The sequence below is a fragment of the Hetaerina americana genome, unplaced genomic scaffold, assembly GCF_022747635.1.
Source record: "Hetaerina americana unplaced genomic scaffold, ioHetAmer1.1.p SCAF_6, whole genome shotgun sequence".
NCBI lineage: Eukaryota > Metazoa > Arthropoda > Insecta > Odonata > Calopterygidae > Hetaerina > Hetaerina americana.
Window position 1 is genome coordinate 46,584,891 of NW_027287205.1, and position 17,662 is coordinate 46,602,552.

General features: G+C 37.4%; 1 protein-coding gene across 1 annotated transcript in view; it reads left to right on the forward strand.

Annotated features, from left to right (window-relative positions):
* Positions 1-17,662, forward strand: part of LOC139695092 (neurotrimin-like) — an 864,799-nt gene that overhangs the window by 515,210 nt on the left and 331,927 nt on the right. The window contains exon 2 of the mRNA XM_071593718.1: positions 7,899-8,068. Within this exon, the coding sequence (XP_071449819.1) occupies positions 7,899-8,068 (170 nt within the window). The remainder of the gene's footprint in view (positions 1-7,898; positions 8,069-17,662) is intronic.

Consider the following 17,662-nt stretch of genomic DNA (forward strand, 5'->3'; position numbering starts at 1 on the left):
ACTCTTCACTCACATCAAGCTTTTTACGTCATTAAAATCAAATGTATTTTGATACGTTTCTTATTTCAGCTAATACATTTAGGTAAATTTTCTTTAGTTTTATCTGTAATCGCCAATATTTCACCTAAAGTGCGTGATAAAATCTTTAAGTTTGTGCTCTAATGTAGGTGGAGTTGTATGCGGTAAAAATAATGCGCTGTCATTATTATAATGCGATTCACCAAACTCACAGAAACATAAAAAACAATAAGCACAAAATAGAAGACAGACTTTTAAAAATACTTCGTTGTTCCCTGCCCCCTTTATCAGTGTGAGATGAGTAATTTCACTATGAGAGTGGCTATCGAACTATTTTAGGAATCCATATTTTCCTTGAAAAGTTTTGCTTGATTTAAAGTTGTAACCTACCAATTAGAACTTATGAATTTAAGATTTTATGCTAGGAACTTTAACGCAATCATAAGCCTTTGCGTTACTTTTTAAACTATTTTACCATCCATACATTCTCCATACGATTTCGCAAAGTTTCCAATCAGCCACGTCATTGGCGATCAGTCACTTCATTGACGACGTGCCAGCCATTGGGGTACTAACTTTCCAAGTCGTGTGTCTGACACGGTCCTCTCTTTCCTCCCCCCTCTCCTCCATTCTCTCTCTGATCCCCAGATACGTCGTCCGAATGCATCAAAAAACTCCCGGGGGAAGATGCAGCCTCGACACCGTTTCCTAAATACAATTCTCTTCCCCCTTACTTTCGCTCCCCACCTCACGCCCCTGATTGATCGCCCTTGATTCGGGCTCATATCACTCCCCGTACATTCATCGTGGAGGATCCTTTTTTATGAAGGGCCAGGGTAAAGAAAAAATTAGAGAATAAAAAATGAAGCGCATTGCTCGATGAGGATAATGAATGTTTTCCCGTCGACGTTCCCAGGTGAAACGAGGAGCGATTCCGTATTGAAAGAAAATTGTAAAAAAATTTATACCGCCAGAGTTGATTTTGTTTCATTCCAACGAATCGCATCGATTACGAGGCCTGAATCACCCTGTCTGGTGATGAAGGTTTTCCGTAGGTTTCGACGGAATGAAAACTCTACCGTTCACGTGTGGGTTTTGTTATCCACGCCGGGTATAATTTCGTCTGTCATTTATTTGCACACTTGAACTTTTTATAATTTCCCTTAAGTAGCACTGCCTGTAGTTCGTGGTATTTAAGGAACCTGAACAGTGAGTAGGCGGCCGTAATTAACTCAAGACCTGTTTTAATCGACGCCATGCCGTTGCTGTAACCCACGGTCTTCATTATTTACAGTTGATTAAATTTATAAGTATAATTGGATTGATATTTAAAATAGTAAATGATTTATGAGGGATCATTTACCGCTTTTATGTTCTATATACTGATTTGGTTACGATAAAAAAATGCAAATGAATAGATAAGAAGAAATTATTACCCGAAGTTGACTCATGAAATTGTGCCAGGCAATTCATTTTTGATTGAAGTTTGTGATGAAAAAATATTCGAAAGTAGGGAAAGTTATGTTCCATTAAATCATTCCTCTCTTTCAGTCACTCATGCAGTATGTTTCGTGGAAGCGTGGCGATAAACTTTGAAGATTTTGGTATATTTTCTTCTCATGCATCAAAAAACTGCCGTGAAGTTAATTCAATATTTTAAATATGGTTTTTGCAGCCAACATCCACATTCGAAGAATAAGTACTGCTGCTTTTATATTTCAAGTTATTGAACTTATGTAAAGATGGAAGTAACTACAAATTCTCGTTCTTTCCCCAGGAAATTAGGAAACATGCATAATAGAAAGAAACCAAAGTCACTATAGAAATGTAACACATATTCGATTTACAAGTCAGGACATGACTAGATATTGCATAGACAAAAGTATGCTTTCAGGTGTACTATATGTGTATATTGGTTGGCTGGCGTTTAAGCTGGAAAGATTTCTAGTAAATATATCGGTGGGTGGGTGTAGCCTTGCATGAATTTTTTGGTTTAGCATGTGGTTTTATGCTCTTTCATTTTACACGCCCCCGCCACACGCACTTGTCGCGGCTTGCGGGGTATTGTGTAGATATTAATACATTTTTATGCGATCTTACTGAAATTCTCTAATGTTACTCAAGTATTCTTAACCTATACTTTACATTTCGATTGGCTGACCAATATATGTATCCAGAGTCTCAGAAAATTACTATATTTCAATGTTGTAAAGGTAGAAATCTTTATCGGGAAAAAATTGATATAAATAAAGCTGACGGTATGTTGTAGTATCGTATGTTTTAATTTGCCCCGCTGTAGTATTCCAATGTTAAAATTGCTGAATGTTGAAATGCCAGATAGGTCGAAGGTTAGGAGGCAGACCAAAGGTAGTCCACGCAGCGTCTATTCCTCAATGAGGCTGCTGCGATGGCGTCTGACCCCAGTGGGGCGGCCAGTAAGTGATGGTGTCACGTTAAAAACACTATTGAGGAAGGCAACGGGAAACCACCTCAATTATCATTCCCAAGAACAATGTGATGGACAATATAGATATTTTGAGTCCTGGAACTTGCGGGGCTCGGCCCAATCAGCCGTGTGTAGTGCCCGGCAGCGGAGGAGGCAAGGCTTCCGCGGTCGTCATCCCACGAAACCCTTGCAAGGGTAAACCAGCAGCAGCAGGACAGAAGACGCAGGGGAAGAAGACCACATTAGTTAGAATAGGAACGTGGAATGTTAGGACAATGATGAGGAAAGGGAAATTGGAGAATGTTAAGCGAGAGATGGAGAGGGGAAAAATAGATATTTTAGGTCAATGGGAAGTGAGATGGAAGGATAGCGGGGATTACTGGAGTGATAATCATAGAATAGTATACAGCGGCCGGGACGAGAGCCAACGAGGGGTTGCCATAGTATTAAATGAAGAGGTAAGAAGAAGCGTAGTCCACATAGAGCAGGTAACGGACAGAATACTACTAGTAGAGTTAAATGCAGAACCGACGAACTTGGTTATTATTCAGGTACACATGCCACAGAGCAACCATAAGGAAGAACAGGTCGATAGGACATACGATCAGTTAGAGGACATAATCGCATGTGTTCCTACAGGGAAACATTTGATAGTGATGGGGGATTGGAATGCGACGGTAGGCGAAGGAAGAGATGGTGATGAGGTCGGGGACTACGGTTTAGGCACGAGGAATGGCCGGGGGAGAAAGCAGTTGAGTTCTGCAGGAGACAGGGGCTAGCCATCACCAACACTTGGTTTAGACACCACAAAAGACGCAGGTATACATGGAAAATGCCAGGTGACTCAGAAAGATATCAGCTAGATTATATCCTGGTTAGACACAGGCTTAGGAATAGTGTGATAAATTCCCACAGCTTTCCGGGAGCGGATGCGGACTCAGACCACAATTTAGTTGTTATGAAATGTAGCGTCCGTTTCAAAAAGATAAGGCAGGGGCGGCGAGTTAGAAAATGTAATCTAGAAGCATTAAATGGTTTGAAAACGAAGGAATACAAACAGGCGGTAGAGGAAATCATGGAGGATGGTAAAGAGCTAAGTACTATCGAAGAAAAATGGGAAAGTTTCATAAAAGGGTTGTCTAAAGCCGCAAAAGACACTTTTGGAACCGTTAACGCTAATAGGACTAGTAAACCATGGATCACGGATGACATGATTACAAAGATATATGAGCGGCGAAAATGGAAGAATGTAAATAGAGAATTAAGCAAAAGAAGAATGGTGGAAGACGCAGTGCGAGGATATGGAAAGTCTGCAGAGGGAGGGTGAAATTGGTGCGCTGTACAGCAAAGTTAAATCGTTATCGGGAAGTAAGAAAGGAAGAGCTATGCTAACACTTAGAGATAAGGCGGGTAAGGTAATAGTTGAAAAGATCGCAGAGAGATGGAAGGAATATATAGAAGAACTGTATAGTGAAGAACTTGGACCAACAAAGACATTGAAAAAGAAAATGACGCAGAGAAAGACAGCTTAGGTCCAGGCATACTAGACAATGAGATAGAAAGGGCATTAAGAGAACTGAAACTAAATAAGGCCGTGGGGGTGGATAACATTCCCACGGAACTATTGAAAAGTTTAGGAAAATGTGGGAGGAAGAGGCTTTATGGACTGATTCCTAGTATTTATGAGGAAGGAATCTGGCCGGAAGACTTCGTGAGATCAGTTTAAGTTCCTATTCCGAAAAAGGTAAAGGCTACATTATGTGAAGACTACAGGACGATAAGTTTGATATAACACGCAGCTAAAGTTGTTCTCAGGATCATAAACAAAAGGATAGAGAGTAGGGATAATGATTACTTAGGGGATGATCTGTTTGGGTTTAGGAAGGGAAGAGGTACGCGAGATGTCATTGGAGTAATGAGATTATTAATCAAGAGGAATAAAGAACACAACCAGGATGTATTTGCCTGTTTCGTAGATTTCGAAAAAGTTTTTGATAGAATGACCTGGAAAAAACTAATGAGTATATTGCAGAAAATAGGAATAGATTGGAGAGAAAGGAGGCTAATCCGCAACCTGTACATGTCTCAGACTGCTCAGATGCGGGGGAGGAACGACGAGTCCGGATGGGCAGTGTTAGGAAGAGGTGTAAGGCAGGGTTGCCCATAGTCACCGTTGCTGTTCAACCTGTATGTAGAGGAAATGATCAAAGAGGCGTGGGAAGAACTGGAGGTAGGAATGAAAGTGGGCGGGGAATTCGTAAAATCAGTTAGGTTTGCTGATGACCAAGCTTCAGTTTGCCAATCACCCAAGGGGCTGCAAGCATTGCTGAGTGAATTGGAAATTCAGTGCGACAGGTATGGGATGAGAATCAATATTAATAAAACAAAGGTTATGCGATTTTCTAAAATGAAAAAGGCCAAGCTTAACATTAAAATAGCAGGGCAAAAACTAGAGCAGGTAGAACAGTTTACGTATCTCGGTAGTGTTTTGGACCAACACGGTCAAAGTAGTAGGGACGTAAGGAGAAGAATTGCGCTAGGCAAAGAGGCTTTCACAAGGAGGAGGGAGTTGATGACAGGGACTTTGAGTAAGGATGTTAAGAAAAGACTTGTAAAAACCTTGATATGGAGCGTAGCTATGCACGGCGCGGAAACGTGGTCATTGAAGCAGGAGGATGGACGTAGACTGGAGGCTTTTGAAATGTGGGTGTGGAGAAGAATGGAAAAGGTGAAATGGACAGAGAAGAAAACAAATGAGGAAGTACTTGGTATGGTGGGCGAAGAGAGGGGTTTGTTGGGAGCAATCCTATGGAGGCAGGAAAAGTGGATGAAGGGGGTATTGGCCGGCAGTGGGATGTTGAAGACTGTAATTGAGGGAAGAATGTTGGGCAAACGAGGAAAGGGAAGGAGCAGGATAGGAATGTTGGACGGGATGAAGGGAGGAAGTAAGTACTCAGAGCTGAAGAGGGACCTGATGTAAAGTAGGATGTTGTGTTTTGCTAGGGGTCAGAAATTATTCAATTAGTAATTATGTCTATCCGAAAACCTACCTTAACCGGTAGATTACCTAATAATAATAATAATATAGAAAGCTGATTCTTCGGAAAATACTGTATTTGAACCATATATTGACGTGGTGGTTATAAAGTAAATATAATAGGGATAATATTTTGGGTGAGATATTTTCTTCGATTTTTCGAAATATTATCAACTGTTGTAACCATGTCTAGAAAATTCTCCTTGCAGCTTTAAAATTTACTGAGGTTACGTCTAAGGCATACATACTTCACACCGCTCCGATCCAGGATTAGCAGTATCAAATTACTAGGATTTTAAATTGCAATGAAGGCTTTATTGTGTTTCAGTGATTTAATTTATTATTGCCCATGCTGTGTGATATTCTTCCAGCTTTACCACATAGTTGAATCTCTTTCACGCAGTTTTTTTGTTCTCGAGGCTTCTATTAACCTAACCTTTCAGGGTATTTGAAATGACTTCCTCCAGGATTTTCTCTATCTACCTCTATCTCTCTAAAATCATAAAATATTTTCACAGATTATACATTTATACATTAACTTATACGACTCCCATTCCTATCAGCAAGTCCACAACTAATAAATCATTCTTCTAGCATAATGTATCGATATGCTACTAAATAGGCTAGCATGATTGCGTGTATCAAATGGTAGTAGTTCACCTGGCATCAGTAATTATGTAATAATTAGTGACTTTTGGTATTTTTGAACTTCGACTAATAGTACATGATAATATGATATTCCTACTCTTTTCATGAAGAAAATTAAGAGGAAGAAAGATTGTTTATGTCCGTCTGCTCGACAATAATTTTTTTTTGACTTTTCATTGTGCGCTGAACGTTCGTTATGATTGACGAACAACATTCTTAACATGGAGTCTTAGTCTGAAAGTCTCAACGATAGAGTGTGGCAGGGGGTGCTATGTTTCCATAGTTTCTTTCCCAGTGTAAACTAATTTCTCATTCATCCTATATGCGTCAATGTGCTCCTGGTTCATCATTCATTCTGTGATACAAATGGACTAAATTGATAGGTATTATAAAATTAAATGTCATGCATGTAGTCTTCATTCTTCGAGCGTTTTCACACACCGAAGCTTTACCTTAAGCCGTATGATTATTTCGAGATTCCAGGAAATGAATATTTTTTACTGTGTTCTGATCAATTCTGAAATTGAATCCTGCCTATTGCCCCACACATCCGATGCGCATTAAATTTACACTCAAAGGTCAACGTTTCTGTGCGACACTTAGCTTCCTGGGAGTGATTGCGGACTCTAATCACAATTGAGTTGTTTTGAAGTGTAGCGTAGGGGAGGGCAGGGGTAGCGGGTTAAGAAATGGAATGTAGACACCTGAATGAAATGGATTCACCAGGCAGGGGCATCAGTAGGCTGTAGAGAAAATCATGGACGACGGTAAAGAGCTGAGTATTATCGAAGAAAAATGGGAATGTATCAAGAGAGGGACATCGAAAGCCGCAAAAGAAACGAAAGGAACCGTTTATATGGAAAGGGTAAGGAAACCATGGATCACGGATGAGATAGTTATAAATATAAATTAGATAAGGAAATGGAAGAATCACAGTCAGGGAGAAGGAAGTACAGTGATTAAATAATAAATTGAAACGGGCACAAATTAAGCAAAAGAAGCACGGTGGAAGACCCAGTGGGAGGATTTGGGAAGTTTGCAGAAGAAGGGTTAAATTGGTGCGCTATACAGCAAGGTTAAATCACTATCGGGAAGTTAGAATCACGAACATCTGTGCTAACAATTAGAGATAAGTCGGGAAAGATAATAGTTGAAACAGAAAAGATCCAAAAGTGATGGAAGGAATATATAGAAGACTGTATGGTAAAAAGTTCTTCGGCCAACAAGGTTAGACAGAAAAATAACGTAGAGGAAGATACCTTAGGTCTAGCTATACTCGACGATGCGATAGAAAGGGTATTAGGGGAGATGAAATAAAATAAGGCCGTGGGATTAGACAACTCACCTGCGGAGCTACTAAGGAAAACATCTCCATATAAATAAATGGTTGCGCATTAAGCCCAAATTTGACCAAACTTAGGTTTTAAACACCCCATTAATAAATGACTAAACCTTTTGCTAGTTTCCAACATTTTTTTTGTACACGAATTTGCTAAATTTCAGATTTCTAGCTAGACGACCGATCGATGTTAAGACGTTCGAGGCATTTCGTCGGAGATGGTAAGGGTGTGGAAAAATTTGCCTAGAAATATAATATTTGATATTTTTTATGATGGGAAGGGCAAATTTAATACTCGGACCATTTTGCAGGTCGGAAAAAGTTTCATTTCTAATGGATTTACTTCTAATTCTGAGTACATAAACTGAGGATGTACTTTCTCCAAATTAAAAATGCTCTGTTTGCTTCAGGTGTCGGCACTCTTTACGGGTCAAGGAGGTTCCGCACGGAGTTCCTACAAGAGCTACCGACACCTGGTACTGGACCTTACTTTGACACTTCCGTCCCGAGCAATTTGACAGAGCTCGTCGGTCGCACAGCGCACCTCAACTGCCGGGTGAAAAACCTTGGAAACCGAACGGTGAGTACACAATTCAATTTATCTTCTTACTTCTATCATGAAAATATAATCTCGTTAAGTTAAGCATTTATCATGACCTTTTTCTATTCCCATACAGCTGAATTCAAAGTCAATAGAATGGTATTATGAATGAGTTTCGCATTATTTACATTATTTATTTATTGTACCACGAATGAACTATGAGAAGGTTGGTCTCACAATATATTTCACAAAAATATTCACTTCTCCCGGAAGATCAACTACAACCATAACGCTTCAACAGCCCATCAAACGTATAGAAATAGATGATCATTTTAAAACATAGCTACGCTGTGAGGATATATCAAGTATGTTTGATTACATTAGAAATAAAATAGAAAAGTGTTCGTCTTGCTCATGATTTTTGCGTGTATATATGAATGCTATTTGCCACGTAAGCTGAAAAATAATAAATTGAACAGCATATGCGTATTTTAATTTTATATTTATTTACAGCGCGTATTATAAATAATGATTTTAACTAATATCCACAAATTACGATTTAGCTACGTCAATATTTTTCCACAAAATATTGACTTTTTTAAAATTGCTAAACTTATAGCTGAAAAGAAAATATTTCTCAACCATCTTTATTTTATCCGGTATCATTCAATTGCTACTCGTAAATATTTATAATGTGGTGCTTTGAATAAGCTACTTCAATAAAATATACATCAGCATCGGACTGTGCCAAGCTTGAGAATAACAGTTTCTCAAATAATAAAATTCATTCGTTCCAAATAAACTTAAGTTAACCCCTATTTTCTCAATATATTGCTAGGGATGTTTCCACACCTTTTGTTATCACATCAGCCTTGGAGTAATGCAAAAACATACAATTACTATAATTTTCAGCGCGTAGAATAATAATCGGTTTCTTGAACTCAAATATTGCATTTGTATGGATTTTAAAAGTGGTTGGTGTATTATCCAAGACCAAAGTGAATTAAAAAATATTATTTATTGATAAAATAAAACCTTTGAAAGTATATTATATTATTTTCCTAGCAAATTACGTAAATATAAAGGGGTAGTTTTTAGGGTTACTTAAAAAGAAAATTTGCCCAAGAGTTAAGGGTGATATCATTTATTCACGACGACTATTATACGTGCCTAGTGTTTAGGAACCAAAATTGATGGCTTAAGCTATTCTTCATTAATATCTTAACTTTCAATGTCAAATGGCTATGGATGAATCCAAATGGATACCAAATGGTATCCATTTTAATAAATCTACCAATTTATTGTACAAATTGGTAGATTTATTAAAATGGATACCATTTGATAAGAGAGTTATAAAATATTTTACCGCATTGCCTCCATCTTTAAAAATGAGCCACTAATCAAATCTATACTTTGTTGTTTGAACACTTCGGTTATGCCAAATTTCAGATTTGAAAACTATACCACGAATGGTAAAATTAGAATTGATTATGGGTCAATGAAACTAATGAAATTTCGGAAGAAAACTTTTACAGTTATACTACCTACTAGGGACCTTTGTTGCTTCACATATTTCGCCCAAAATCTATATGGTTTTAATGGTTAAATCAGTCATAATATGCTTGTATATAAACGCTATTAAAATATTTCAAAGTGGAAAACATACATAATCTTATGCATTGTTATTATACAATCCGTATTAAATTACTAAACAATATTATTGTGTGGAAAATTGTAGTGGTCTTCATCTCTGTCATTAAAAGAAAGTAATTCATTTTAAAAATAAGAAATGCTCGCGATCCTGATTACGTCGCATTTTCCTCGTAAATTTCTTTTGCGTTGGGCCAAATTTAATTATTTGGCGTGCTACTCGCCATTTTTATTCTTTCCCAATGATCTTCTTGCGCTTTCACTCCCAATTCTACGTGATAATCTCACTTATTTCCATAGCATCCTGTTTCTTTAATAGCAGACCTTGATAGTACTCACTTTCCAAACTGATGTTATTTGTTTTTCCACGTGAGGAAAAAAGTCCTCAATTGTTATCCTGTGCCCCTATATACGCAGATATATAGTATTTTCATTTCATTTCTCCTTTTACCAAGCTGGAGAATGTGCAATTTCTTCTCAGAGCCTTTTAAGAGAAGAGAAAGCTAAAGAAAACGTCAATTGATGATTTTACATTTTCCTACCGTGGAAAGGCCTCCACTTTTCCAAATGCTAACCATTTTAGCACAACCTACGAAAAAAGTAAGCGAAGGATATCCCTTCAACAATTGAAAGAGAAACGCGAATTGACCATTTCAAAAATGAACAAACCTCTGAATAGCACAAAATGAATATTACATCAGTGTAAATCAATATAATACTCATAATTTAAAGGAGTATGCATTGCCACCGAGAGTTAAAGGAACACAGTTGCTCAATCAATTAGATGTAACCTTGTACAACTTCATTCAATGGCAGTCGTGAATCAAAGCCAGGCAGGATATCAGAGAAGGAATTTTTTTCGGCACAATCACTCAAATAGTTTTGAGTGTGCTTTCTAATGCTTCCTTAGGTTGAATATGACTTCAACGAATGCTGGAAATCGAAAATAATTATAACGCACTTGGGAATAATCGGCTTGATATTAACATTTCTTTAACTATAATAATATCAATCAACTTCATTAAAAGTGAGTATTACATGATATTATACTTGTACTACGATACGATACTGGGCAATATTGATATATCCCCTTAAACATTTACTGATTTCATCATACTGTGTAGGGACCATCCCATTCTGCTTAGGCGCCATCACATTCAGAGGATATCACAATTTTTAAGTGCATTATAACATAGGACTCATGTAGAAGTGATAAGGGAACGATTACATGAAAAAAATTGCAAACAACTTTTAATCGCGCTGAAAGGTATATTTTTTATTTATCTCTTATTGCACGGCAGGGATGTGCGTTTAAATAAGCGGAAAATCTAGCGCCCCTAAAACCTTTTTTAAAATAATCCTGCAATCCTGTCGTCTAAAGATGACTAAGCTAAACCTGGAAGGCCTGGAAATGCTGCGATGCTGCAACAACCACTATTTTAAATCACATAATTTTTTACATAGGATAAGTTTGCAACAAGATGAAAGCTGGGAGTGTGTTAAGAGTTTATAATTCTAGGAAACTAAAAAATACGAAGAATTCTGTGACGCAGAAACATTTAAAGGCGCCACCCCGTAGGCAAACGAAACATAAACTACTTTTTACGCACAATCCCCGAACATTTTCATGTGCATCAAACAATAAAAAAAGAACACCAAAAGATATCTCCCGGCATTTTTATTCAAAACTTGAAACTTTGAAAAATTATGTCCACTTCAAGGAAAGACGGGCTACGACAGACCCAAACCAATAGCTTCAGGAACTAAATGAGGATGACATGTTTAAAAATAGAGGAAAGACCGTGACGGCCGCCCAAATAAAGCCATTTGTCAGTCCATCCACCTAAGCCCTTGATCCCGCATTCCTCCACTGCCTACTCTTTTCCCCCTTTATAACCCTTTCCTCCCCCCCTTCCACCCGCATAACCCCTTCGTTGCCCCTTTTCCCACTCCTCCACATTGACCTCAGCACATTCTTGCCGCGTTAAAAGGGCCTCTTGCCCAGTCCACAACCTTATCCGATCCCATCTCTCTCTCATCCCTCTCCTCCCCTAAAGGCGGCGATCCTCTACCCCTTAACTCCCTTAACCCCCCCCCCGTTCACAGCCCGACCCTCGCAGCCGTCCACTCCAACGCAAGGTGACACACTCAGCCCAAAGGCCCACCTACAGCGAAAGGCCGGACCTCCTGCCATTCCTATCCTGATACCTACTCCGAAAAAGAACCTCTGGTCCCCAACGCCGCGTATCTGCAAGTTTATGACCCCTTCCACAACCCCCTTGACATATCCGCTCTTTCTCTCTCTCTCGGTCCACAAACGACGACCTTCCCTCTCCGACATTCCCTGCCCATCCCAACAGATTTCGCCGTTTTCTCCACGAGCTCTCTCCAACTTTCACCGAATAACCCTTTCGCCCCATCCTTTCCATTCCATTTCTTTCTCCTTCGTCCATTCCTCCCTCTCTCCTTTTCATGGCAAGGTGGCTTAGTGAGCAGCTCGTTCATTTTTTTGCTAGAGTAAGGTGCCGGGTTCATATCGGGTTGATGATTCCTCAAATAACAGCTCTATGAATGCTGTGTGATTTCCCTGATACAAAAACCTACTCATAACAGATGTCGGGACATACCTTGAACATACGACTTTCGCACACAATTTCCTGACTAGTGAGCCCGAGAGGAAGACTTTTATCCTTCCCCATTAACTGCTATTTCAAAACAAAATGGCTCCATGTTATATGGCTCGCACGTTTTCTTTCAGTCCATGATCACGAGAAAAAAATGCGTATTATATTTGCTACCTCTCGGATAGTACACGTACTACCTAACATCAAAACTCACCTTATGCTCTTCCTCTCAAACTGTAAAATCCTCTTAATTACACGTGCCTAAAATTGTAACATTGTTCACATAGTTACATTTAAAAAAAACAATTTTAAAATTAAATACTGAAAGCCAACTGGCACTTAAATATTTCTGTACGAAACGATTCAAATCGATTGAAATAAAAATTACAGCAGCATAAAACATGCTTTATTCCATAGTAATAAAAACATTCACTTTCATTAAAACTGAAAGAAGTTTATTGAAGACGATCAAGCAAGCACTATATCAGCCACGAAAATTCTTGGATTTACTCTATCATATGAATGAAAGTGGGATATTGATGCCTCGAAGTCAATCTCAAAACAACATTCTTCCGTTTTTTTTAAATATATTTTTAAAAATATCATTATCCCTTAAATTTTCCCTTTCTTCTTACAAAAATAATATTTATAGTAGATCAAAATTGTGTATGAATGTGGGGCAGTGATCCATCAATGTCGAGAAAGGTGATCTTTCTCTAAAATTGCAATGTAGGAGTAATTAGAAATTAGGCATTACGTAGACCTCACTTCACAAAACACAAAATCCTTACCATTAGTAGTGCATATAAGTTTTATGTATCTTTGAAATGCCTTATACAATGCATTTTTACATGCTAGACGATTGAGGGAACAAACAATAATTATTATCATTCAATGACCACGTTAAAAAATTTAAATTATTTTACGAGGTAAAACATCAAAAGGAAATTTAAAATTGATCCCAAGCTCCCGAATATATTAACTTAAAGACTAATATTTAATCGTCAAATTAGAAACAGCAATTATTGCACTAAATAAATGTGAAAGTTATATATTTTAATGCGTGCGTGAAATAATTTCCCCATGTATGGCTAGTACAGTAACAACCCCCGTCACACGCATTTGCGGAGCTTTGCGGGATATTATGTTGGCGTAGATTAATATACTAGTTATTCATCGTATTCACGTCTAGTATAAATTGATAGTTTTTATCAACATTATATTGAAAACTCACAATATCTGCATTAATTATAAAAACTCTAGTTTCTAACTATAACTTTTACATTTCTGACGCAGACATGGCGATGATACCTTTCCAAATTTTAACTCTGCGAACATTCATATTGGCTGAATTAATATTTCATGGAATAGGTAGTTTTATTTTTGGGAACTGGCCCAAATTTAAACAAATAAGATCAACAATTTTCCAGCCTAACTTCTTCCTACCCTCCCCACTCTCCAACGCGTTGAAACTTCTCTAAACCTCTGTGCCAAGCAACTCAAGCGAAACCCAAGTGTTAATATCTAAATATCATTTATGCTACATAATAATACCAAGTACATTACTTTCTTCCAGCACAAATATTCATACAGTTCTCAAATACATTTGAATCTTAAAGTGGTCTCCAAGGCTATTAGCGGCACTGTACCCTTCTGATGCATAGGGAATAATTCTAATCACACATCAAATTGGTGCGTTAGATTGACTAGATACAAAAATAGGATAAGCTGACCCAACGAATTTGTCCACCGAATTGTACAGCCATTTCAGACGAATGAATATGGAATACCAACATGATAAATGAATTTCCAGCTTGATAATTTACATAGGTACGAATATGATTATACCAACCGAGGTTTCAAAGGCCAGCGATAACTCTCAAGGAAACATGTAAGAAGTCACTGTTAAATTGTTTAAAAGTTATGATTAATAAGTTTTGGAAATTGCATCTAGGAATTTGTGCCTAATATTAAAAAGAAATAATCATTTATCATTCAGGACTTGTTGATACAATTATTCATTTGGCCCTGGCAAAATTTAGAAATGTATATACCTATTACAATGAGTTATTTTTAATAGCAATGTGTTTATTAGTATTACCATATGCTTGATGACAAAATGACTCGAGAGTGACCGTTAAAAAATACTATAAAATATAATGGAATAACAATAGTACCACACCAAACATTCTGGAAAACACACATCAAAAGTCGAGACAATCCCAATCATTGTGCAATTATTGAGCTACGTTTAAAATGCCTCTTAAAAAGTTTTTTTTTGTTCTCAGGATTCGGTCTACTTATGTGCAAATTAATTAATTTTGACTTTTCTCAGTGTTTAAATTTTCTTGACTTCTGTTGAAAATCAATATCAATGAAGCATCGCAAAACGTTGTTCATTCAAAGATCGTCCCCTAAAATCGCCCCACGCAAGTCCTTGCGGCATATGCTTATGTGATGAATGATGTTGTACGTGATGTAAATGATACCTGATAGGCATAATCAAAAATAATCCACGGTAATTGTAGTTAAGTAGGAATAAACAAACTAGATTTTCGGCATTCAATGTTTGACGATATATTTCAAAATTTCATGTCATCGTGAAAGGATTCGATCAAATGCGAATAGAATATAAGGATGAATTGGCAACACACAATAATTGGAAAAATATCAAAATATGCTATTTTTTTCCTAGGGAAATATTTTCGCAAAATTTCAAATTTTCGCTCGTAACTGTGAAAAAGGTTATGGAAAATACTGCCGAGTGTAATTTAAATCCTTGAGGATAAAATCATGAGTTATACCACGCTTCCATCCCTGCGATATTTCAATCATGAAAAATACCAGCATGACTTCCGTCTAAGTTGCTATTTTGAAACATACATGGGTTAGTTCATTCACGGAATTCCATAAATCAAAGGCATTAGAAACTGGGTTATTTATTATTTTTATGTATTAAGTATTTATCCGACAGTAACAAGTTTTGGTATTTAAGTGGGACTATTACCTATTAAATATAACTATTAAATATGTATAAAAATGAACACAATTACCAACAACCAAACGCTAGGCGAAGGAATACCCACACAAGCGGGTCCTAAGTTTTTACTCTTTCCTATGAGTGATGACTTTCAGTAAAAATTGACGTTTGTGTACCGTAGTTAATAATTTTTTGGTCTTGAAATGTTAATGAATAAGGTATGGAACTGGGGCCGAAGTTGCGTATAACATGCTGATTTTGATGTAAAAAAATGAATTTGTAATGTAGAAGCTGTATCTTGAATTGGAGATTAAATACATCATTAATTAATAATTGTCAAAGGATGAGATGCGTGCGCCTTGAATTTGAAAGTAAAGTAAACCGTGGAGATAGGACGCTGTAGATGGACATCCGATTGACTCACATTAAAAACTCTGCCTAAATATAGAATTTCAGTGGGATGATAAATAACTTTGGCTTAATTAAGACAAAGCTGATGAGAGTGGTGGGCAATTATACAGCCAGGGCGAGAGGATGATATACGGAGAAATTCCATGTCATATTTCGTATATAATTCGTTCCCGCGTAAATTAAACCTTCCATGCTTTGCTTGAATCCTCTACAAATGTCGTGGTTCTGATTCCCCTAAATTAATAAAGCGATAGGGCTTTCGCTTAACTAATTAAAAAGCATCTAAACGAGCGTATTTTTTCCTCCGGGCCACCTAAAAAATCGATCAGGATATTAAAATTTTTGTCCAACCCTTCATTAAAATTGAAATCAATGCGAAAATTGGAAACAGAAGGCACTTGATAAATTAGCTCGAGAAAGACGGCGATGTGATTCAATAAATCACCATATAATCTGGAGGTCAATTAAATCCTTTGCTTCGACATGCGATTTTTTTAAATTCGTGGTTTAGTCAAATTCGACATTCCCCTTTGAAAGCGCCCGGACAGATTATTTTTGGTACAGCTTAGCAGTGCTAGGGAAATTTAATAGACGAATGAATAATTGCCGAAATCCTGAGTATTAAGGCGAAAATTTGCGTGGGTTGAGTGACTCATTCAGCCTAGGGCAGGGAGGGTATATGCGCAGTTTCCATTACTTGTGACATCATTATTCATCAGTTTCAGGAAAGATGCGGGCACTGTTTTACCCAGCTGCTTGCCTACGGGCCATACGGGAAAAGGAAAGTGTTAATTCATCATTCTGTAAATGAATTTTAGATTTCATCATGAAAATCCGAAGAAATTACGGTATTATTTAATGTTTCCTACATTTTAAGAGTGGTCTCTAAACTGTTTCACTCTGGTGATTACGGACTGTGTGTCGCAATAGAGCGCTAGTGTCTTGTCATAGAACCAGTATTTTCTATTTATTATTATCTCGTGTACTAATGTGACCTATTGCGTTTGCATTATTCTTTCGGTGTCGAAATGCCAAACTCATGCCAGGGTTGTTTATTCAGTAAATCAAATCGTCAATTAAAATTCCGTGTTTACGGTAGTTCCCATCCCAGTTTTACTGATAATCAAGCGCGGCTTTCTATTTTTGTGACCTTTTGCATTCGTGTAACGCTAATAGCATTTTTAACAAACTGGCTGGACTTGATTTCTTCGGACTCAAAATTGCATATTTCTGAGCCCATTTAATGAGGTGAAATGCCACCGGCTATTTTTGAGGAATGATTCCCTATCATCTCTTTAATTAATCTGGTTTCCTTTATTGCCCTGGCATTGAAAATTTTTTGATTTTCCTATGGAAGCTGCCTAATTACTTATTCGGGCAGTATTACTGGGTCTATAATCCTTATACTTGGACTTATGTGCTATTGTAACCTCAGATATGTAATTGTTTAAATTTGCATAAAACGGGGATACTAATCATGACACCAAGGATTCATATTTTATATTTTCCTTGAAAACACCTATTTAGTCCGTTTTCATAAATATCTCTCTGAGGAAATAAATGAAAAAGAAACACTTGTTCCAATCCACCACTTTAAGTGGTGAATTGGAACAAAGTGTTTCTTTTTCATTTATTAAAATGAACTTCCACAAAGTTGAGGCTGAAACTATTGAACTAATCTCTCTGAGGTTTAGCAACTAAATTCTGCTGATTCCATGTGATGAGGGAATGTAACAGAAAGTCGAGTACAGTTAATTGCTCGTTTTGTAGATTTCGAGAAGGTGTTTCGTAGATTAATATGGGTAGGAGTAATGAATCTAATACAATATGTACGCCATGAATAGGAGTATATTGTAGGGAAATGTGGATTATCCATAAACCATGGATGTATCACACCGCTCAGTTGCGTGTGGTGGATTGAAAATCGGAATGGGAAGCGTTAGAAAGAGGTATAGGGAAGTGGTCCCT